The sequence below is a fragment of the Erithacus rubecula genome, assembly GCF_903797595.1.
Source record: "Erithacus rubecula genome assembly, chromosome: 16".
NCBI lineage: Eukaryota > Metazoa > Chordata > Aves > Passeriformes > Muscicapidae > Erithacus > Erithacus rubecula.
The window spans coordinates 3,259,699-3,283,691 of record NC_136668.1 but is presented as its reverse complement, the minus strand read 5'-3'; the positions used below and the strand labels follow the sequence as shown (position 1 = coordinate 3,283,691).

The 23,993-nt window shown below is 36.2% G+C and overlaps 1 protein-coding gene across 2 annotated transcripts in view; it reads right to left on the bottom strand.

Moving 5' to 3' along the window:
* Positions 1–11,777: 11,777 nt before the first annotated feature.
* The window catches only part of GABRA1 (gamma-aminobutyric acid type A receptor subunit alpha1), a 38,875-nt gene continuing 26,659 nt past the window's right edge, over positions 11,778–23,993 (bottom strand). For both annotated transcript variants that reach the window (XM_079320041.1, XM_079320042.1), the window contains exons 8-10: positions 20,806–20,958; positions 17,748–17,950; positions 11,778–14,630 (exon numbers count right to left, since the gene is read on the bottom strand). In XM_079320041.1, coding sequence (XP_079176167.1) covers positions 14,322–14,630; positions 17,748–17,950; positions 20,806–20,958 — 665 coding nt within the window. In that variant the 3' untranslated portion in view covers positions 11,778–14,321. The remainder of the gene's footprint in view (positions 14,631–17,747; positions 17,951–20,805; positions 20,959–23,993) is intronic.

Sequence of the window (23,993 nt, the reverse complement as noted above, 5' to 3'; positions counted from 1 at the left end):
TTAAGATTACTTCCAGGAGTAAACAGGAAGAGAAAAAGGTGCAGAGTTGTTATCAGAGGCTGCTCTTACTCCCCTCCATCCTTCACACAGACTGTGATGTCTGCAGTGGGTGGTGGGAGAGAGCTTCTTTTTGCTTTTAGTTGTTTTTTCTGGCTAGCTAAGGCAAAGGAGTCCCCTGGAATGTTTTTTCCCTTTTTCTTAGAATTGTTCAAACCTGCTCAGGACTGGAAACCCATTGGAGCACCAGGAGCTCACACCTGTGGCTCACCTGGGCTGGCCTGGGGCATTTCCCAGGGTCAGAGAGACTGAGAACAGCCTGAGAGAGCTGAGAGCACAGAGAGACTGAGAACAGCCTGAGAGCTGAGAGCACAGAGAGACTGAGAACAGCCTGAGAGAGCTGAGAGCACAGAGAGACTGAGAACAGCCTGAGAGAGCTGAGAGCACAGAGAGACTGAGAACAGCCTGAGAGAGCTGAGAGCACAGAGAGAGACTGAGAACAGCCTGAGAGAGCTGAGAGCACAGAGAGACTGAGAACAGCCTGAGAGAGCTGAGAGCACAGAGAGGCTGAGAGCACAGAGAGAGACTGAGAACAGCCTGAGAGAGCTGAGCTGAGAGCACAGAGAGAGACTGAGAACAGCCTGAGAGAGCTGAGAGCACAGAGAGACTGAGAACAGCCTGAGAGAGCTGAGCTGAGAGCACAGAGAGAGACTGAGAACAGCCTGAGAGAGCTGAGAGCAGAGAGAGACTGAGAACAGCCTGAGAGAGCTGAGAGCAGAGAGAGGCTGAGAGCACAGAGAGAGACTGAGAACAGCCTGAGAGAGCTGAGAGCACAGAGAGAGACTGAGAACAGCCTGAGAGAGCTGAGAGCACAGAGAGACTGAGAACAGCCTGAGAGAGCTGAGAGCACAGAGAGACTCTTCTGAGTTTGTCTACTCCTCCAGAGCACTGAGAGGTTTTGCTCTTTGGTATTCATTTTTGTGCTAGAAAGTGTTTTGTCAGTTAAATAAACAGGGTTTTTTCCCCACTTCTTTCTGAGGAAATATTTTTTCCCCAAACTGGTTAAGGGCTCCATTCAAAAACTTCCTCTCAAATTTGCCTTAAACCAGGACATTGATATACACTAATTGTGTGGCTCAGGCACTGTGGGGTAACTTCTCTTCATTTTTTGTCTCAGTTTTCTCATCCAGAATTGAACAGGATTTCTATATTTAGCATCCTAAAATGAAAAAATAGATTTGTTAAAATTTATTTTCCACTTCCCTCTCTTTGGATCTCTGATTCCAATTTTTGTTTTTCTACTTCATGACTGCATTGTATCAGGTTGAAATTTGTAAATTTTCAGCAGCACCTCCCAAATCCCTACTCTGGTCTATTTGCAGCAGCATAAGTCTAGACTGTAATTTTACTGCTTGCTTTCTGTTTTATTTTCCCAGTTTGGGCATATAGGTTTTTGTTTTATTGCTAGGTAATAGGATCCTGTACTCATCTGCTATTTCTGTCTGCTAAGCCCAGGAAGTAAAATGATACTATAATCCACTTCAAATCACATTATAACAATCCTTATTAATTGAGTCTTTGTCTTTAATCACCTCATAAGATTATGATGATAGAGTTTTGCCTAAAAGCTGCTGCCCATGCTGTCAGTAGGGCCACTGGATCTCCCTGGAATCCTCTATTTCTATACAATTGAACATGTTACCTCATTAAAAACCTTTTCTTTTATCCCAGCCTGATTCTGGCATGTACTTTTCCCCACACATGACTCAGTACCATATAACCTGCAAATCTCTGTTCTATATTGAGGTGCAAAAAGCTCACAGATAAAACCCTCCTAATTGTCAACTCTGAATGTGAGTCTAGAGACGGGTGATTCAAACTGATACTTCTAATTAGGGCTGAAATTTCTCATTGGGTATTTGGGTCAGGCAGGAAATGATCATGGCAATTATATTGATTAGGGTGCAGGAATGTTTTTCATGTTCTTTTTCTTTCATATGTCTCTTCTCCAAAGTGGTCAAGAATTAAATCCCATTTTATTTATATTTATATTGGCTCATTTACTGCACTAGCACAGTTTTGTGATGTAGCTGGAGAGAGCCCTAAGTCAAATCACTACTTAGGTTTTGCTTTCTTAACAGGAATCAAAAATGTAGAAATACTGATACAACTAAAGTACTGGGATGTACATTAATATTCTCAAATCTCATTACTGGTAGATGGAAGGTTATTCCCTCTTATTTTTTTCTGCTGCAACTTTAAATCTTTGAATCTTCCTTGTATTGTACAAAGGGCTTTTTTCTTAATGCTTTCCAGCTGAATCTCTGAAATCCATCATCTGTGCTGCTTTTTCTTTGTCTTTTGTACAGAATACATTTTTATACTATTCATATAAAAGACAAGGCAGACTGCAGATATGAGAATGTTTTATATAGCAGGATATACCTAACATTTATAATATACTTTATTAACTCATGGAAATTGAGCAGGATTTTATTGGTCTACTATTTCTTGTGAATCATTTGATAACACAATAATAGTATTGTTACATTATCAACCTTGCATTTATTGATCATATATAGACCCACTTTTTTTTAATATCATCTTGTATTGCCTATTAACTTAGAAATAAAATACCAACATCATGTCACCAAAATCTTTTTTAGAGTAAAAAATATATTACTCAAAATAAAGTATATATGTATCTTTTAAAGAAAAGAAAACCTTATGGAGCACAGGCAGTAAAATTTTATGTTTGAGTATTTACCAGGCTATTTTTTATACTGATAGTTCAGTCTTGCACATCATATGGTTTATTTTACACAGTTTAAACTAGAGCAATTTTACACTGATCTTCCTAATGCAGGTTTCTCAAATGTTATGTTACTGATTCATTAAGATTGGACTACACAAAGGCTGATGTTGTACCTGCTCATTAAGTATCATCTAATCCAAGTAAGTTCCAGTATTTGTTTAACACTCACCATGGTCAAACTAATTTCTCCATTTATTGAGTCCAAATACAATTTATAATATGGGGGGAAATTATATTTTAAAAATCTGACAACCAAAAGGAAGTTTTTATTCGTGAAAAAGATCCAGTTTGATGATTCAGCAGAGAGTAATAATACATTTTTGCTCCAGAAGCTGAATTTTTATCCCATACAAAGGCTATGTTAGTTCAGGATAGGTGTCTCAGAATGAACTGGAATGCAGCAACTACTTAATTATTTGTTTCTATGTCTTACTGTCTCCTTTGACTAGATTGGAGATGACTAAATGGGGATTTGTTTTATTTTTTTATTTTGTATGTAGGCCATATGCAGTTGTTACAAGTCACAGCTCTGGGGCACTGCTGTCCCAGGACTACTGCTCTCTAATTCTGACACAGGTTGCCTGCAGCCATGAAATCTTTCCACAAGCTTGTTGTGTTCTTAATCCCACAGTCCCTTGTGGCATGAAACAATCTGTCATGTTACTTTTTTTTCCTGAGTTTCTTCCCTATATCTTGCCCTAACATGTCTTGGTAAAAGCAAGTGTGAAACAAAAGCACACTATTGAAGGTTTAGCAAAATTGAGTAAATCTGCAAGGAAATTCTAGCTCAAATGTTCCATTAATACCACTGAGAACAGAATTTCCATGATTTATTATTTCAACAATATCTGTTGAGATGAAATTCAATACATTTCAGCCTGCATGGGCTAAGACTCCAAACTGGTTTAGGCACCCACATTTCAGTGGTAGACTGTGATTAAGATATATCATGTGCTTATTCATCACATTTGGCCACCTTAACTTTCCTAGTTCATGAGAACTCTGTCTAGGTATAGCTTGAAAAACAGCTCTGTAGGAAACTTCAAAACTAAAGCAAAATATACCCATATAATAAGAATTTGTGGAGAAAGAAGAAAAGGTGGGAAATGAGTGAAGAGTTCTGCATCTGTGTTCATACTGAAATATCCACTTAGAATCAGACCTCCAGGTAATGTTCATCAATGTCATTCACACATTTGAGTAACTCACCTTTTATCTCCATGGGAAATTGGAACAAAATTTTGGGGGTTACTGAGATGGACATCACTCACGAAGAGCTTGCTCTGGGTCATTTAAAACCATAATTATGTTGTACATATGGCTTTAAGGAAAAAAGAAAGCTTGAAGTGAGTGTCAAAACCCAAATTTTCTACTGGTTTCCACAAAGTTTAGGAGGAACTGTGATTCCATGACTCTGTTCATCCTTCTCAGGAAATTATGTAGTGTGGTATTCTGTTGTGTAGCAGGTGTCTAGACATCAATAAGTGCAAATTAACACTAAAGCTATGGCAGATAGAAGAATCACTTGAACTTGGGGAGAAAATTCATATGTATATAAATTAATAAAATTTTTAAAGCATTTTAATAATTTGATTAGAAGTTTAGAACTGTTTCATTAGGGTTGAGAGTTCCTCCTCATCATGCCACAATTTAAGCTCTAAATACACATATTTAAGACATAGTTATTATTCCTCAGTGACTTTGTGCCCTTGCCATAGTCCCAGAGCCGATGCAAATTTCTCTAAGACTCAGCAGGTGTTGCACTCTTTATGTTAGCCATAGAAATACTCATAATGTATTTTATATAAATAAATACTCTACCATCCCCTCCCCCCAAACAGTAATTAGAGCAATGAAAAAAGAAAAATCTGATTTTTTTTCTGTCTCACACTAAGACTGTTTCATATTTACTGAACAGCAGTCTCACAGTGTCCTCCTTGGAAGATTCAAGAGCCACAAGGCAACTGGTTGTATTTAGTAATCTTCTGCATCAGTAGTTTTGCCTTTTGGGCTGCAGAGCTGATTTTCCTCATCTTGGCATATTTTTACAGCTCTGCCCCTTGACCTCTGTTGCTCTGTACTGGCCAGGGGTGACATGAGTGGCAAAAGAAATGCAAGTAAGGCTGGTGATTTCTGGAACATCAGAAGTGACAACTGTAGAGTGGAACTCATGGGTAGAGTGAGTTAAGACAGTTCTTTTGAAATACATTACAGCTGGGAATCAGTCACCACGGAGAGACCATTCAAACTTAAAAAAATTTCTTCTTTATGAAGAAATTCAGTGCAAGAAGGGGAATGTATGTACCCTGCAACCACAAAACCCAAAGGTGTTGTCAAGACATTTTAGGCTTCTGCTAAGAATTCCATAAACTGTGGAGAACCATCTATCTCAAAAATCTTCATGTCTTTGATTTTTCACTAGAAACATGCTGGGTGAAAAAGCTTTCCACAAAACGTATTTATCTTTAATTTAGAATTCTCTTTTAAAACTGCCTTAGCCACAATGTGCTTGTAGGCAATTGCCTAGTACAGGCTAAAATTTTGGGCTTTAATAGCACATTTCAGTGCTGAGACTTCTAACACACATGAACATTACCATTAGTGTGGTGAGGTTTCCAGCTTTTCCTGCCTTTTTTCTAATTACCTGCCTCTTAGCTCTTTGCACAGCATTCACTGCTGAGAAGTCCCAATTGCACAATACAGATCCTGGCTGCTCTTAGAGCTAACAGCAGTAATACCTGGCTGATAACCTGACTTTTTTTTTCAGAATATAAAGGTCATTGTAGATTCCTGGGAGAGCAGAGTAGATCCTTGCATGATTTTTTCAAATCCAGTGAACTGCAAACTATTCTTCCTTTTACATGTCATTTGTTTAAAGAGGAAAACATGGGCATCTATAAGAAGCTCAGCATTATCATTACCATTCCACATTATTGAAAAAGTAACTTATCCCCTGAGAAAAAGACTTGGTGATTTGAGTCCTTGGACAGTTAAATCACAGCTAAGCCTTTGGGTTGTATCACCTAAAATATGGTATTGTGGCCATGTATGGTGAATATTTTTTTCTCTTGACTGCAGCAGTGGACTGAAACTTATGTTCAGATGAACAGTTTCCTAAATCTCAGACATGCTGAGTTACCAGTGATTGCACCTATCAGGTTGTGGTCTCATCTGCCTGGTTTTTTACCTGCAGAAATCTGAGTTTCTTGGACAGAAAATTGTTGGTATACATCAGGCAAGTTCTTCTCTGTTCATATATAGAAACAAACAGTAGTAGAAACAAGTTATGTTTTCCATCTGAGATTTTAATGTGATTCATTGCAGTTTTGTTTGTTCTGTGCTGCTTTCTTTTCAAGATCATTCACTGCACTGACCTTGTTGTAAGCTTGTTCTCCTTTATTCTTGCATGCCATCCAGCCACAATTATGGTGTGAAAAGAAATCAATGATTATTTGCTTTTGCACTGACTGCACTTTCAATTTTTTATGCTTTCAATGTTTTATCTTTTAAATAGACATTCTCAGCTATTAAATGCTAGATATAATAAAACAAAATAATAGCTAATAATCTGTGTAGCTTGCTTGCAATACAGAGATATAATAGCTTGTCTGGCATTTTTTAGAGCCAATATTTACCTTTATCACTGGTAAATGCCTCCTGAGACTCATTATTCATGTAATTCCCATCAAGAGGCAGTAGTAAAACAGCCTGTTGTCTTACAACTCTTGTTGTTAAGTACATTATGTTTAGTAATAAATACGTCAGCTTTTGTTGCATCAGAGAATTATTATTATTTCTTATCTCCAGACATTTATAAATAAATGAATCATGTTTTTTTATAAACTTCTTTCCATTTATTTCTTAAAAAATAAGTAGCTAGATAAAGCTGCTTTTCTTTAGATACATGATTATATCTCTTGAAGCTTACTTGCTCCTTTTGAACCTAAGGCTGTAAGAAAATTAATTTTCTTGCTTTTTATATCTTTTGCTTTTCAATCAACCAAGAATGGTATTTAGGAAAAATAAAAGTTGTATTGAAAGATAAATTCTGTCAGTGTAGAATAATGTGGTAAGAATATGTCTGTGCTTACTATTCCTATGCCACTATTAAGGCCTGATATAGGAACATAACAAATAACTTGTGTTTTAAATTCGTCTGATCAATGGTTCCATGCAGATCTACAAAAACTCTGAATATAAATTTCAACCTCTGTTATAAAATCAAGAAAATATTTAGCAGCAATATGAATATAACCTAGAATTCTTTTGCACTTTCAAAGTCTTGAAACCCATGTTTCTGTGGCTTGCCACCTAACTATTTATGGCATTGTTCATGTAGCTGCAAGAGGAAGATTTTTAGCTGCATACTCTAGTAGAATTCAAACTTAGAAAATTTTGTTAGCAGAACTTGCTGCAAAATCTAATTATGTTTTTCATGTTATAATTGCTTTTAGCATCACCAGTATGCTTTTTAAAGTCATTTGTACATGGATAGAAATAATTAGGCTTTCAAAAGCATCAGGCACCTGTTTAATTCTGCTCATATCCACTTGAAAGAATTTTGTTGTTTTATGAAGTCATTTGCTAGGAACAGACCAGTGCTGTCAGGGGATTGAATGATGGATGGTTAGTTACCAGCTAAAGCTATGATAAGGTTTTTTGCTTTACCAGTTCTCTGTATTGTCCATAATAACCTTTCTTTTCTGTCTCAGTAGTCTTAAAATTATTCTTCTCTATACTGTCTGGGAGTTGCAAGCCAAAAATCTGTCTGTTAAAAACCTGTTAAATGGATGCAGAATTTTTGGCCCTGCAAGCTTTGTTGGAAAAGAAACTCTGGGTTAGGATCAGAGATGAATATAAGTATTGTGTCCGAAGTTACAATGTAAAGATATGCCCAAAAGTGTGTATTCTATCACCATCTGGTGAAACCAAGTGGGACAGTGATTCTTATCTCTGTGGGAGATATCCTCTGCTAATGGGCCAGCTGTTAAAAACCAAGCAGGGCAACTTCTTTATCTTTTCCACCATCCATCCTCCCTCCAGGAGATATCTCCTGTTAATGGGCCACTGAGTCCCAGTGCATGACTGATAAAATTACATCATCCCACTGGGAGATGCTCCAGCCAGGGGGAGGAGCCAAGCTTTTCCCACCTAAATAAAAACTACGATTTAGAACACCAAGACAGCCCTTACCCACTGGTTTCCAGAGGACGAGAGCTACCAGACCTTTCTAGAGGATCACTGCTTGAACAAGACCCTTCATCTGGACTGCTACCACCACCCCGACTAGTGGGGTATCAGGTTGTAATCTGGCTCTGTCAGTAGTTTTTCTTTTGTACTACTGCATGTATTTTATTTTTCTCTCTTTTTTTTGGCATTAAATTGTATTTCTGACTTAGAGTGTCTCACTGGTTTTACTTTCAAACCATTACACATTGATATTCAGGAACTCACTGACCAGAACACAGCTCCAATACATTTTTAGAAAGCTGCTAGTGAAGCCATGGCTGACATCCTCTGGAACAGGAAAATAATTACCTTTTCTGCAAATCTGGCTATCTTTTGAGGGATGAGATGACATGGATGTAAAATAAGTTCTTGCAGACATGAACACTCAGGCTTTGCAGCCATTAAACATTGCATCAGTACATTCATTACTCTCATAGTTCACACTGTCCTTTAACTGTTGAAAGGAGATACATTGCTGCAGTTACTTCATTAAAGTTTTCTTTGCTTTCCACAGAGAAGATGAGAGGTTGGTTAGGAACAAGCTGGAAAGGCCCTAATGGCCCAAAGCCCCATTTTACCTGGTCTAAATTAGCAGAGTTCCTACAAATCAGGGCAGGTGGGGCAAGGCAGGAAGGTGCACATCAATGGAAACCAAACCCTATGAAGCCCACATTTTTACATTAATCTGTGTAATATTTTGTTATGTCCATGAGGTGTAGCTGAGCATTATTTGTTGTTACAAAAATGCTTTACATGGCTATGTTAAAGCTAATGTTTATTGTAAGGCTTTTATTTCCTGTCAGACACATGACTACCCTGGAGAATGGTGTCCCTTACATTTTCATGCCTGCCACAGATCCTCAGGCAGGAGAAAGATGAAAACAGAAGTTGAGTTTGGTGTGATTTTGTACAAAAACAAAATCAAAGCAAAACCCTGTCTGAAATGCATCCTGAATTATTAAAATTAAAAAATCCATCAAGAAAAAGACATGAGCTCTTATTTTATTAGGTTTAATTGAAAAATGTTCATTTTCTTTCTTCAATTTATATGCCTACAGCAGGTCCTAATAATTGGCAGTGGTTTTTACTATGACCTCTATTGTCTTTTTCTCTGATTCAAAAGGTGTATTCATTTGAAAGATTCTTGGCTAAAGTCCATTTTACTGCTTTTACAAAGCATTTAATAAAAACATAATTTAATTTAGGGGAAAAGATCTTTCTTTTGTAGTTTCAGTACGTTTTATATTTGGTTTTAGGTAACTATAAAAGATTTTCTTCTCTTTAATTTTTTTTCTGGTAGTTTTTCTATCCTTTCAGTAAATTTGTTACATTAATAAATATCACTACAATGGAGAGCCATCCTAGAAGCTTACAAACTACTATTTTGAAGTGTGGTTCTGCTTCTATGGGCAGTAATGGAATAGGATCTCCAAGTAAGTGAGGTATTTAAGTAATTTTCATTAATTCTATGGCAGCTGAATTATTTTTTCCTATGGGGCACTGCAGGGATCTGGTGCTAATCAGATGATACATGTAAAATCAAAGAGTGTAGCAAGGGCTGTGTGCTTGGCAGCCAAGAGCAAATCACTGCTAAACAAATTTAGCATCTTGGGGCTGGTTTAGATCCTTAGGCATGTACCACTTGAGGCTGATTAAATACTGCATGCATAAGGACACTTGAAAAGAAATTCATTGTATCTGTTTGCATTCAAATGTCCTTGGCTGAAGAAAGAGTTCATCCAACATTTTTGCTCCCTTGACAGCACATTCAGAAAAGCTGTGCTCTTTGTTGGTTGACCTGCAGGTTTTTGAGGGGAAGTATCTCCAGTCTTTGCAGGAGATGCCTGTACCAACTGTGCAAAATCCACTCAGAGCATCTTCAAATGCCTTAAAGCAGTTTAAACAAATAAATTTATCAGCATCTATGAAGTCATCCTGCCCCTTTGGATGGGCCTATGGCCAGAGAGAATGAGCCTGTAGAAACTTGTGGTTTCAAGGCTTTTACCTCTCTAGTTGTATTTGACATAGTTTGTAATTGGATGGAACATGACAGCAACAGCTTGACAAGTTGACACTTCACTTGCAAAATTCATCTCCTAGGACTGTAAACACATTTTTATTTAAGATGCATCATGTTTATGCAAAGCAGAAGGATTTTTTTCTTCAGTGGATCTGAGGAGATCTAGCATTTTTATATTTTAAAGTATGACTGATATTTATACTTTAAAAGTATGATTTTGTCCAGTTAATTTATTTGGACAGTCATTTAGATACAAAGCACAGGCTGAAAAAAGTTATCTTATTACTTGCTCCTTGAAGCATGTGTGCCCCATTTTCCAGGCATCAGGAGGTTCATAGATTGTTATTATTTATCATATGGATAAAAAAGAGGAGACAGAAAGAAAATCAGGTTTTTTACGTCTTAAAGTCCAAGAGAAAGAATTTCATTAGAAAAGTCATTGATATAAAAAGTTCTTGATCACTAAGAAAGTCCTGCAGTAGCATCTAGGGATGATTCAAGGAAAACTGAAGGAGATTCTGTTGATGTAATATCAGAACAGAGAACTCCTGTGTCAGGATGCTGGACTGGCTGGTGGCTGTGAATCTGTCCCCTGATGAGGCTGTTCTTCCACACTGTGAAACTGAATTGTATTTTTCCTCAAATCTTGTTGCCTCTAGACATTTGGATTCATTTTTACTTAAAAATCTGCCTAAAAATGTCTGAGTAATGACAAAGATGTGAGAATCCCCATGTATGCTCTGCATCTGGCATGTGAACACAGGAGGTGGGTGTTCAAACGGTTTCTTTACCATCCTCTTCCAGAAAGGCCTATGTGGCTTTTCATAGGGATTCATCCCTGTGGATCAGTTGTGGGAGGCAAGAACAGGGATTCAGACTGAATTATCCTCATTTAGAATAGGGGAAGCATAATAAGTTAAGAGAATTTGAGTCCTTCCAGGTTTTCCTTCCATTTTGAAGAATCTTTCTGTAGGATTCATGTTTGAGAACACTATGAATATTGTTACATACAAATATATGATTTTGTCAGCCTTTTTTATCCTCATAATCTATGTGTCTGTACAGGTCTCTTCCTACAGAAGACCACAAACCTTGCTTTCCAAGATAATTTCCAAGAAGGTTTGAGGACTGAATGCACTGGAATGACTTTTCTTCTCTCCTTTTTTTCTTTTTGGGAAAGAAAGAGCAGTTGAAAACTAAAATTTTTGAGGTATACATATCTCATTTGAAAGATATCCCTACAACTATTTTAATAAGTGAAATATTATTTTATACAGTCTGAGGTTATTTTCTAACAGTCTTTCTTAGATCTGTGTGTTTATTTAACCAGTTAAATATTTAGCTTGGATAGTAATATTTTTACTCTCAATCTCTGGTTTATCTGCCATTTTGCCTGGGAGAAAATGCATTTTACTTTGTTCCTACCTTGTATGAGCTAATGTTGTGGTACAAAACCTTAACAATTGTTCATCCGATGCAATTAATTGCCTTACTGGATACACATGCTACAGAGTGAATCTTTTCTGAATGTCAAATCAGATTTGGGCAACATTCCATTTGTATTTGTCCCTGGAAAACACTTGTCAGAAAATCACATCTATTAAAACTGTATTCATTACCAAATCCAAGGAATCTAAGTTTTTGAATGAACAGTAGCTAATCAAGCAACGTGTCATAATAGGCAGTAACTAAAGAAAACCAAAGTAAAACATTCACTTGCATTATTGAACATTTTTAGCTTTATTATTATAATAGAATTACAGTCTGACATAAAATAAAGAGCTTTTGCTAAACTCTGTAAAGCAATACATGCTTCTGCCATAAACAACCTCTATTAGATTTAGGTTTTATTGCCACATCACTGCACTGAGGTGCAATAAACATTCAATGTCATCTTTTTAAAATTATCTCAGGAGTAAACAGAAACTCTCCTCTATAAGAGTGTATCATTATTTTCAAGGAAGACTTACTATTATTACATGGTTTAGCAAAGCATTGTAAAAAAGCTACATAGAGAATACCTTGTCTTTGATAAAGTGTGCAGTCAAGTTTATACAGTATAATACTATTGGCATAGACTAACTAAGAGGTGATATAATGCAATCATTGCATAGCAAAAAGCAGACTAGTTAAGTAATATTCACATCTAGTGTGCAAAATGCAGACCAAAAGGTAGCTATGAACTGCTAGAAAGATAAAATGCCCTAAATGAACACTCTAGTTTAACGCCAAAAATAACAAGATAAACAAGTACACAGAAGTTAAAGAGCCATAGTTTATTTTTTTCTATACATATATCTACACATTATACCAGAGATGGAACATCCCCTTTTAAATAAGATCCAATCAGATAACTTATTAAGTTCAGACAGGACTAAATGTTAGACAATGAAGCATTAAAAGAAGAAAAAAAACTCTAAATCAGACATTAAATATTTCCTTTTGTAGATAGAGAATGTCAACTTTTTGATTTATTAAGAGTTTAGAAATCACTGCCTATTAAACTTGACTCTCAGGAGCTGTTTCTCTAGAGGCTCATGTAGCATGTTTCAAAATCTATTCAATAGCATAAATTATATATTTTTAAAATTGATTCCTCAAATATCCACCATTCTTCCAATCTCTTTGAAAAAACTTTATCTGAAAGTTTATTTCTAAGAGTTAGCAGTAACTAGTATCTACTAGATATCAATAGACACTGACTGGAATTTTTTTAAAGGGAGCACAATACCTGCAAAATGGACATCTTGTATTTAAAGCCCTTACATATTGTTCCTACAAATATATTGCTACAGTAAAAATGAAATGTAGTAAGTTTGCTCAATAAAATCTGTTTTCCTGTACATTCTTTTATGTATGACTTCTTTGTATTTAATGCTACATATATTACATCACTTATTGTAACAGTTATGTTTCAGCAAATATAGCAGTAATATACAGATGAACTTCTGTCTTAACAAATATTTTCACCATTTTTACCTACCAAATATAATCCCATACTTTAGTGTTTATGCATGACCTGAGCAGACCAGTCATTATTCTAATAGTATACATTGGATGACATTGTCAAATTGCAAGCTGCTGTACACTTAACCACTTTACAAATGGAATAAATTCCAAGCACTTTCTGCTTTTTTTGGTAAGCTTTCCAGTACCACTGATTAATTTTTTCCTTTAATTCAGGCTCTAAATATGTTTTATTGAGCATTTAATAACATATTAAGAGCTAAGAGGTGAATCCTACACGTTTTAAGAACATAAATTTAAAAAAGTAAAAAAATGTACAATCTCATGCTGCATATTTACAGATATTATTTAAATACTATATTTTATCTTTCTGCTATTCATAAATCTCAGTCTAAAGCTTCTTTTAATGTATCATTTTATAAAAGAATACATTCAACATATCTAGAGCTTGCAAAAAATTTGTTTGTTTTTTTTATTTAACTCTCTAAAACATAGTGATGAATATGAATAAAAGCTATCTTTAAAGCATCCAGGAATTGTTTGAATTACACAGGTGATAGTAGAAATTTGGGATCTGCACTTGGTCGTGCAACTAGTTTTATACCTAGTCTAGTGACAACTCAATGCTTAGAACAAGCTTGCAGTAAGAGAGCAGATTAAAGCATTTGTTACCATTAGATTTTATGTGCTATACAGTGACAAACTGCACCTAGAGTGAGTAGATTTCCTTTCTCATTAAAGACTATTTAATATTATAAGTCAGGTAGTTTGGAACATAGAAGAAAAAATGGATTAGGAAAATACCATATCTTATGGAATACAGCAAATGGAAAGCTTTACATCCTTGAAAAGATTATAAACAGTGGCTGAATAAATAATATAGTCTAGGATGTGTATCAGGAACGTCATAAAGAATATTTCCCCCCCTCCCCTCCCTACAATCTTCTGAATAAAAATATCTTTTTCATATACATATACACTATCTTTTGGGGATATTCAATACTAAGCTTGCTACAAATGGGTTTTTTGTTTGTTTTTTTTCACTCTCCCATCACTCTACAACTCTTTTCCATTTCCAAAATCACTTTTCCAAAGTCTATAGTTTAAAATGTTCACTCCCTCACACACAGTTTTTTTTTAAATATACAGATATATTTTACCTTTTGCTAACTAAGGAAACCTTTGTTTTCTTTAAGACAGAGGCGACGAAGCAAATGGGAATTACCGTATGTGAAAAAGGGAAGCAATTCCCAGAGCAAGAGACAAAACAGAACTATACATGAATAATTGACATTATTGATGTGGAGTTTGCACTTTCAACTGGGGCTCCCTGTTTAAGTAGGTAGCCCAATAGACTAGGTTAAAGATTCCAAAGAGCAGTGGGAAGGCTATTCTTGATAACCGATCGATTTTACTGACGCTGTTAAAAGTTTTCTTGGGTTCTGCAGGTTTTGTTTCTGGCTTAACTTCTTTGGGCTCAATTGTTGCACTTTTAGCAATGGTTGCCAGCCCAGGGTCCCTTGCAATATTAGGGGTGTAGCTCGTAGCTGCAGCTGTGTATGTGTTGTTTTTCTTGATGAGAGGATCCTTCACTTTCTTTGGCTGAAGAAAGAAGAAATATTTCATTCTCAATACCTTCTCAACAGATGCAATTATGAAAAAGCACTGTGACATTTTGCAATTAATCGAATTCATACCACAAAGTGCAATAAGCTGTAAGAGAGAAGTTAGTTCTGGATATATAACTCATGCAAAATATTTAGGTGACAATAGAGACAAAATAATCCATTTGTATTGTATTACCAAACCAAATTAGACAATAGATACCAAACCAAACCAAATTTGTATTTGTGTTACCAAACCAAATTAGAGGATAGATAAAAATAATGAGACCTGGTAGCAAGGCTCACTGGCAAAATCACCTTTAATGGCAATCAGCAGTGACAAACCACTCACAGTTTGATATTCCCACAAACAACTGTTTCCTTTGAGCAGGACAAAAACTTAAAAGACTCTGAATTCCTAATGTAGCCTTTCAACCTTAGGAAAAATATTGTGATATGAAGAGTTTAAACATAATTTATATACAAAAATACACACTACATTATCGTGTAACCATACACTAAAGGAGTGGTTTATTCAATAAGATGCAAACCTGTCAGTATTCTACTCACTGATGGTTTACACAAAGGCACATGTATTATGGATTAGCAACTTAATGCTCTTGTTTGAATCTTAAAATTGGATCATAATGGCTGAAATGGCATTCCATATGCAAAGACTTCAATGTCTGTATGATTTTTTCATCCACCTACTTATATTGTTAAAGCAAGAATATATTGAATATCTTTTAGGGGAGGAGGACTTACTGAGCTAGTTTAAACCTCCTTTATCCCTAGGTCCTTATATTTTCTAGTATTCTATTTTTGGGATCTAGTTGTAGGAAATCTGGGCATACCATTAGAATTTAACTGTCTCATTTTCTGCCAGACCAAACCCTTTCATCAGCCATTGCCCAAGAATAAACACAGAAGAGAGAAGCAGTGGGTCATTAAGAAGGTGTAAGGATTCTTCCAATTATGAGAAAAAAATCCAACAACAAAACATACAGTGAAAACCAATTCCAACAGCATAGAAAAATCTTCAGGCAGTATTTCCCACAAAAAAAAAAAAAAAAAAAAAAAAGAAAAGGTAAATCTTATCTAATTTATCCTCTTGGGATGGGGGGAAGATATTGTTGGAGAGAAAATATCAGTAGAATTTGATATATTATGGATTTCATAAGACAGCAAATACAATTCTATGTTTTCAAGAAGCAGCTGTCCCAGGGAGGCAATATTGTTTATGTGGTCACAGTACTTTTAATGACAGATCAACTATAAGTTAATGCCTCCTTTGACACCCTAGTAATTTAGTTTTGATAAAAAAAATCTTGTTCAAGAGATGAATATGTCAGGGAGTGCACAGACTCCACATGGGAACAGGAAACAAAACTGCAAAGGCCTGAGGGCAACTGGGAGATGCTTGTGGAGGAACATGCTGGAAGGAAACGTAGGCTCAAATGTTAAAATTATGCTACTTATTAAGGAAAGGGCTTCACCTAATGACTCTGATGTAAATGTGCTTTAATTCATGGCAATAAAATTCTTTGCTTCAGGACAAGAAAAAGCTTCAATCTTTGGAACAAACAGGTTTAAAAAATATAGCAAGAAAAAGGGCATGTCAGGTTTTTTGTCTGGTTGATTGGTTGGTTGGGTTTTTTTGGGGATTTTTTGGATGTCCATTTTCTCCCCTCCCAGGTAGGGAGGCTGCTAATATGGTTGCTGAATGTGAAGGCAGTCCTGTTTGCTTTTCAATCAGATATCTGGTGAGCAGCAATAAATCCAGCAAAGAGCAACTTCACTGAAGTATCAGAGGAAACCCTTTCAACAGATTTGAATGTCATTAGAAATCTGATCCACAGAAAACTCTGACACCAGCCTGGGTCTTAATATTTCATGTCAAATTCAACTTCATGAAAAAGCCATATGACAGCTAATTAGAGCTCTAAGTTTGATTAAGCTGTGATACTCTGATCATCATGAGCTCCCTTTTCCTCACTGCAGAAAACTCACACCATCAGGTACTAGCAAATGACACATAAAGCCCCTTACCTGCTAATGAGCACAAAGCCATACATCTTGCAATGTTTTAAACAATATTTATTTGTGTAGGGCTTTTTTTTAGAATGTAATTTTTTTTTGTGACAAATGAAACAGCTCATTATAGTAACTACATTACAAGGGAGGATAAATTAGCAAGGCAATATTTAATATTTAAGGATAGGGTTCTATCAATGCAGTTCATTTTTATAGCAAATGTCATGAAAATAGGAAAACAAAGAATCAAAAAAGTTATTTTCATTGAAAGTATCATCAATAAGTGAAAACTCAACATTCAGCAGCAGCTGTGCAGCTCATTACTCTAAGTTTGTTTTGCTACTTTACTCATTTGTTTTACAATACTTTTGTAGTAGTTGCCATTGTATAAATGCCCTAATTTAATTTGGAGGGGTTTTTTCACTGACTTATGCAACTAATATACATAAATAATATATACACATTTAATCCTGAATTAAAAACTTTGCATACCAGTGAGTTTCACCTGCTCCTCCAAATACCTGTTCTGTTGAATCCCTAGTCTATGGATGTTCATGATTACCAGTTCACCAAGTTAACTCAACTGAATGAGCTGCTCACAGAAACAGCTGACAGGGTAACTCATAGGAAACTCCTCTTTCATCTCCTAAATGTCTTCAACAGTTTCTTGATGCACCTGTGGTTTGTGGACCAGGCCTGATCCCAGACCAAAAGGAATCAGTGTGAGTTTTCTCTAGTGTGTTTAGGGAGGTACAGATCAGGATTGCAAACTCCCAGCACAGCTTTAAATTCCTTCTTCTAAATAAATATATTTTTCCTATAGGTAAGGGAGGAAAAAGAACTCCTGTGATCACTTATTTGGTCATGATGACAGAGCAGCCCTTCTGAATTTCATGACGGGGGAACACCATACCTTGGGAACTATCAAATACTGCAACCACAAGATTTCTTTCCCTATATTTGCACTGAGACATCCATACTTGTTCAAACAGAAAAAAAATTCATTAAAAAAAAAAAAAAGACACGTTGATCTTTTTTTCTGCTCAGTTGCAGAAGTCAAAATGTCAGTGTGAGCTGTTACCTTCTCTGGCACCACGCTCTTGCCGTCCCAGGCGTAGCCCCTCTTGGTGAAGTAGTTGACGGTGGCGAACTCGATGAGCGCGGAGAAGACGAAGGCGTAGCAGACGGCGATGAACCAGTCCATGGCCGTGGCGTACGCCACCTTGGGCAGAGAGTTCCTGGCGCTGATGCTCAGCGTGGTCATGGTCAGCACCGTCGTCACTCCTGCAAAGCAAACAGCTCGTGCCAGGGGCTGCTCTCTGTGCTTCACTGATAGAGTGGGGTAGCTTTTTCTGCACCCCAGTTTCTAGATGAAGATATCAGGTTTCAAGTTCTGTGGATGTTGCAGGATTTTATTCTTTGATGTTGTTATAATAGAATACAGTTGGAAATGGAAATATAACTTAGGAACTACTTTACTCTTTCTGGTACTTGAAGGATTTTGTTGCACTTCTTTATTCATGCCATGCAAATTGTACTAGATGTAACAATTTAACAACTTTAGTTCTTTCTTGCAGCAGTTATGAGAATACTAAATATCAGAATACTAAAAACTTGTTTCAGCTTATTTGGGATATTATATTTCAAAGATATATTCAAGGGTGTTGCATTTGAAGCTATGGGAGAGCAGCAAAAAGGATAATGCAGCATAGTTCCTCATGTAACCGAGAAGAAAAAGAGAGAGCTTTATTTAAAGAAACACTACAGTTATATATATATATATATCTAGGGTAGTTTGTACAAAACAGAATAGAAAAGACTCATTGGTCCAAGAAGGCAACACCTCTTTGAAAACATGCTTTCTGCAGAACATTGGGTCTCCAGCAGGTGTTTAATCATTCTTATAATTTCTTGTCCTTGAGCAGCCTGAGAATAGGCTGCTTTCTTGGTTCCCAGCAGTATCCAATGACACAAGGGCACCAAGATTTATGTGCTATTTCATCTTTTTGAATAGATGGTTATACAGATTTCTGTCCCTTTATTCACTGACACCCTGAACATAGCATAGATTTTATATGACAATGACAATGTAATTTCGTTTCTCATATCAGAGCTTCTCACTGCTGAACCTTTCCTCTTTCCTGGCCCCAGAGAACAAGCAGGACTGTACTGAATTCACTCTGCTTGCAGCTGTTTGGAAAAATGAATCTCCGAGTGCAAGATATTTGCATCAAATCACATGTCCACAAGTTACCTTGACAACTGCACTGTCATGTCTTGAATGTGTCTGGCAAGTTCATCTTCACTGCATTGAGTGTTACTGGAGATGAACAGCAGTCTAAAATAGATCAGTTAATGAACAACATACTTACGTGGTAGAGTGAAGAGCTTGAATTATTAGTGCCTAATGAGGAAGCAATTTCTCTTTCCTGAGATGCAACCTAATGTTTTCTTTGACTTATTACTAGTGAGCTTATGTTTCCCTTACCTAGCAGCAGAAAAAAGACTTATAGCTTCTATTATCTGTGTACTAAGTGGGCTAAAAGAGGAGTTGCTTTTGTGTGTATATGCATTCATGTGAGATGTTCTGAGACTGTTTCACTGCCATTTTGAAATGAAAAAGCTAACTTGATACATAATGATGGAGTAAACCCAAGAGTATTTACTAAATAACTGGCTTTTAAAGAAAAAATGAGAAATTTGTGGGTTCTTGAGCCTGTGAAGATAGCAGTTTGAAAATTGTGCAGTATCATATATTATCCATTGAGACTAGGAAATTCTGTTCTCCATCTAATGAGAGTGAAGCACAGCATTTCAAACTGATGATCAGACATTTCTTTTTAAATGGTATGTTCCAAAAGAGGTAAAATGCTTACAATTTCAATAGCTTTGACTATAAAAGTCCCTAGCAGAGGAGTTCTCAGCAAAGCTGATGTTAAAAATTCAGAATTAGTTTTAGTTGCTACTCTAAACAATATTATGTAAATCAAATTTAATTATACTGTAGTCTAAACCACTGTTCTGTGGTTTAGAACATGCACATGTTTATGCACATCTGTATATCAACAGAAAGCCACTGCTTGGCTCATAAGGTGTAAGGCTGTGCAAGATTTGATTGATTTCCGGAGAAATTGGGAAACTGAAGCACAGCTGTGAAGGGTGCAAGAACAGATCCATAAAAATAGCTCCTGCTCAACAAGAGCTTCAGAGGCTGCATTTCTCAACAGCGACTCTCTGGCTTTGCCATGTTCAGCATAAATTGGTTAATTCTCTTTGGCAAAGCCAGAGGGCCCAAAGCTTCCTGCCACTGCAATGCCCTGAGGCAGCAAAATGAGGCAAAGCAGCTTGGCTGGGAGTGCTTCTGCCTCCTGCCAGAGCTGTTCAGCAGCCCCACCTGATAGCACCAGCAGATCACCAGGTCACACAGCAGAAATCTCAGGTTCTAGCTTTCCTAAATGAAAATATGTTTCTTTTTTCTTTCTTTCTTTTCTTGTTTTTTTTGGGGTTTTTTTTTTTGGTTTGGTTTTTTTTGTTTTGTTTTGTTTTGTTTTGTCTTGGTTTTTTTTAATATGTGCTTGACTTGGGTTCATATCTCCAAAAAATATGAAATAATATAAGAATTTTACAATAAGCATTTGCATGCAGTGGATAAACCCTAGGGATCAGCTATATAAACTTGAGAATCTTTTAGATTGCCTTCTCACTGCATTCCTTGAGTGTATGTATTGACTGCTGTAAGCACAATAAATTGTTGCTGATCTCAACAGTAGCCTAAAAGGGATTAGGAAAAAAATAAAATAAGAATTTTCAAAGGGCCTAAAGGTGTCAAATGATGGCTACCCATTTATTAAAGCCTTTTTGATGATCCCATGATTCATGTTATTGCCATTGTCAGATACATTTTACTCATAATCTGATTGCTTTGGGAAATTCAAATGGTAGCAAATAGCTTGAAGTATTTTCGGGTTTCTTTTTACATTCAATTCAAAATAGTTTAAAAGCTTTGGACCTATATCTTCACAATGAGATTTTTTAGCTCTTGTGTGCTGCAGCACATCCAGATTCACACTGCTCTCCAATACCAGGTTGCACACAGCTACTTTGCCATAACATTTCTGAAATTTATAGATCTTGCTTACCAAATACAGTTCTGGCTGGAACAGACTCTCTGTTAAGCCAGAAGGACACCTGGGACAGTATCACTGTCATGATGCAGGGCAGGTAAGTCTGGATGACAAAGTAACCAATCTTCCTCTTCAAATGGAAATGTGTAGTCATAACAACATATTCCCCTAAAACCAAGAAAAAAAAGAACATTAAAACTTTTATTAATCAGAAGTCTTTGTAGGAAATATTTTTGCATTACATTCACCCCTATTATAAAACAGAAGACCTCAAATGAAAATAAGTCAGCTCTGAAGAAAACACTTAAGAAACCTGGTGGGTTTTTAAATTTTTATCTAATAATACAAAACTATACATTTCTGGGAAATGTGAATTAAATTTACATATTTTCATCTCTGCTGAGTAGTGAATGAAAGTCTGCATTACCTGGTGGCTGTTTAAAGCTCTTGTAGAAGCTCTTATTCCATTAGAAGATTAAAAGCCACAACAGCACACCCCTGTAAACATCATCTAAAGCCTAAATCGGGACAGCCTCCCAAAAGTGATTCTGTTGGGCCAAGATTAAGATGTAATTGCTGATATGATGGTTTTTGCATTACCACTGTCAGTGCTTTATGTACTCTGAAGTGTCCCTGTTCTGCTAATTTAGTGCCATAGTAAGTTGTTATTCTCTCCTGAAATAAATTATTACAACAAGAACACACAATATTTTCATTAGCACTAATGCTTTTAGAGCTACAAAATTGTATGAGCTGGGCACTCCTTATGCAAGGAAAATTAATTGGTTTTATTACATAAATAAGTTTTATTTATACTTTTAATAATACAGATAAATATATTTAATATTCTAACATACTTGTCATTCCATAAACCTTTCTTGCCTGAGGAGCAAATAATGCTAATTTTCAGATCTTGATATAATTTTAAATGGATTTTGGAGAATAGTATATTCTCCAAAGATTGAAAAACCTATTGCTTTGATGGTTTTGTTTTTGTTTTGGGTTGGGGTTTTTCTGGGGTTTTTTTGGCTTTTTTGTGGGGGTTTTGGGGGTTTTTGTTTGGTTGGGTTTTTTTACTGGGCTGATTCTTCTTACGATGCAATAAACATCTTAGGAATTAAACAAGTAGATGTAACAATGAAAACTTCTGTCTAGATTAGAGATTATGTGAAATTACTGTAGTTCTATTTTAAAATGTAGGCAGCTGGAAGGAAAAAAATGTTCTTGTATAGGAAAAGCTCAAACTTGATTGAAAAACTACATCTAGAAATTGACTGCTTATGCACAGAGGATGTCAAATGCCCATTTCTGTTTTGCAGAGTCCAGAAGAACATTCATTTGAGCAATCTTGCTCAATTTCTAACTCCAAGGAAACCTTATTTATAAGATGGGACAATACTCTTTCAATATAAAAGACAGTGGAAAAAAGGATAAATTTTAAATTGAGAGGTAAAGCAAAGAATATACAAGGACATTTTTTTATTTTAAAAATAGGAGTGGCTGTAGTATAGTGGGAATTATTACTTGAATTTTGCTCACCTTTCTTTAACTTTGACTGAAACAAACTTCTTCTCCTTTGTACCAGAGATTATGATCTTACAAAAGGTGCCAGTCTTAGCTAGGAGAGCCAATAGTTTAATTTTATCTACTTAAAATATGACATGGGAAACTATTTTAATGCAATCAGATATAGAATGTGCACAACAGTATGCCAGAATTAATTCAGTGATTGTAGATGGCAAGCTAAGAATACAGAGTGAACACAGCACTGTACTCTGGAGCTTTATTTAGCTGCCTAAATTATCAAAGTATTTTTAACCTCTGGAAAATGAGAACAAGATCCAAGACATAAAGGCAATTAAAAAGCCAGGGATTACTCTAGTCTATTAAGCACTGCAGCAGGCCTGAGCTGGGAGTCAGATAAAGGTAATGCTGGGAGGAGTGAATATACTTAATAATAAAATATGCTGAGATGAAGATGTTGTGTAGATGCTGAAAAACAGTACAAAGAACTAAATGGAATAGTTACCAAAACTAAAAACAATCCCATTAGAGAATCTTTTTAGTATTTACAAATTTACAATATTTTTAAATTACTACCTGGTAAGAATACACAGCTGTGGAAGAAACATATTAATTGCTTGCAAATTCAATGTCTCAAAGGAAAAATTCTTCAACTAAATTGCTTTAACTTTATAGATAACAATGGTAAAGAGTTTCCTCAGGTAGAAAAGGAGGCAGAATTCAAATCTTTGAAGCAGCATGGGAAAAACAAATTGGTTTTTTCTTCATGGAAATGCATAAAGAAATTTTAAGCTTATGGTTCAGTTCTGTTTGAAAATTTCTTGTCTGCCCTTCTTAACAGTTGATAGCATGCTCCTCACACTATCTAATTACCCTGGACCATGTCTGGCATTTCCATTTGGTTTAGTTATGTTCCCTCAAGAGTCTTTCCTGGTTATCCTGCTGCCCTTAGAGCCCCTGCAGCAGGCAGGGAGCAAAGCCAGCCCTCAGGCTGAGAGGTCTCTGTGGGAGAACCTCCCAGAGGTCCCCTCAAATCCCACTGACTTTGCAGCAAAGGGCAGCTGGGATGAGTTACTGGCTGCAGAAAAGCCAATGGCAGAATTTCCATCTGTGGGGAGTCAAGAGTTCCCCCTGCTTGCCTGAGCACAAGTCAGTGCTCAGCAATGGGAGCAGTTGTGGTGATGCTGTTCCAGCACAAAGTTTCTATTACTGCCATACCACTTACTTTTATATCACCTGAACAGAAGCTCCCAGGTAGGAACCTAGAAACTTGTCTGTGAGAGCTTCTCTTGGCTTAACAGAGCATATGAATATATTTTAACAAGAAATATCAAAAATTCAGACACAAATTACAGTTCACCTTAAAGTAACTCACTTTCCTTTAAATGTTCATTGACTTTAACAAGAGCACATTAGCAAATTTGGTTTATGCAGTTATAGGATGACTTCTCTCTAAGTCACAATATTGGGTGTATCCAAAGCAATGCAACCACTTCACCTGAAGCAGCATTTGGTCAATGGACAAAATCTGGTCAACAGAGCTCTTGTTCATGTCCAGGGCTCAGTTTCTTATTGTATTTAGACCATCTGAATTGTTAGAAAATAAACTTTTAAAAATTTACATCTTCAAACAGTTAAAAAATATCATACTATAAATGTCAGCTGTATTTCTGCATCCC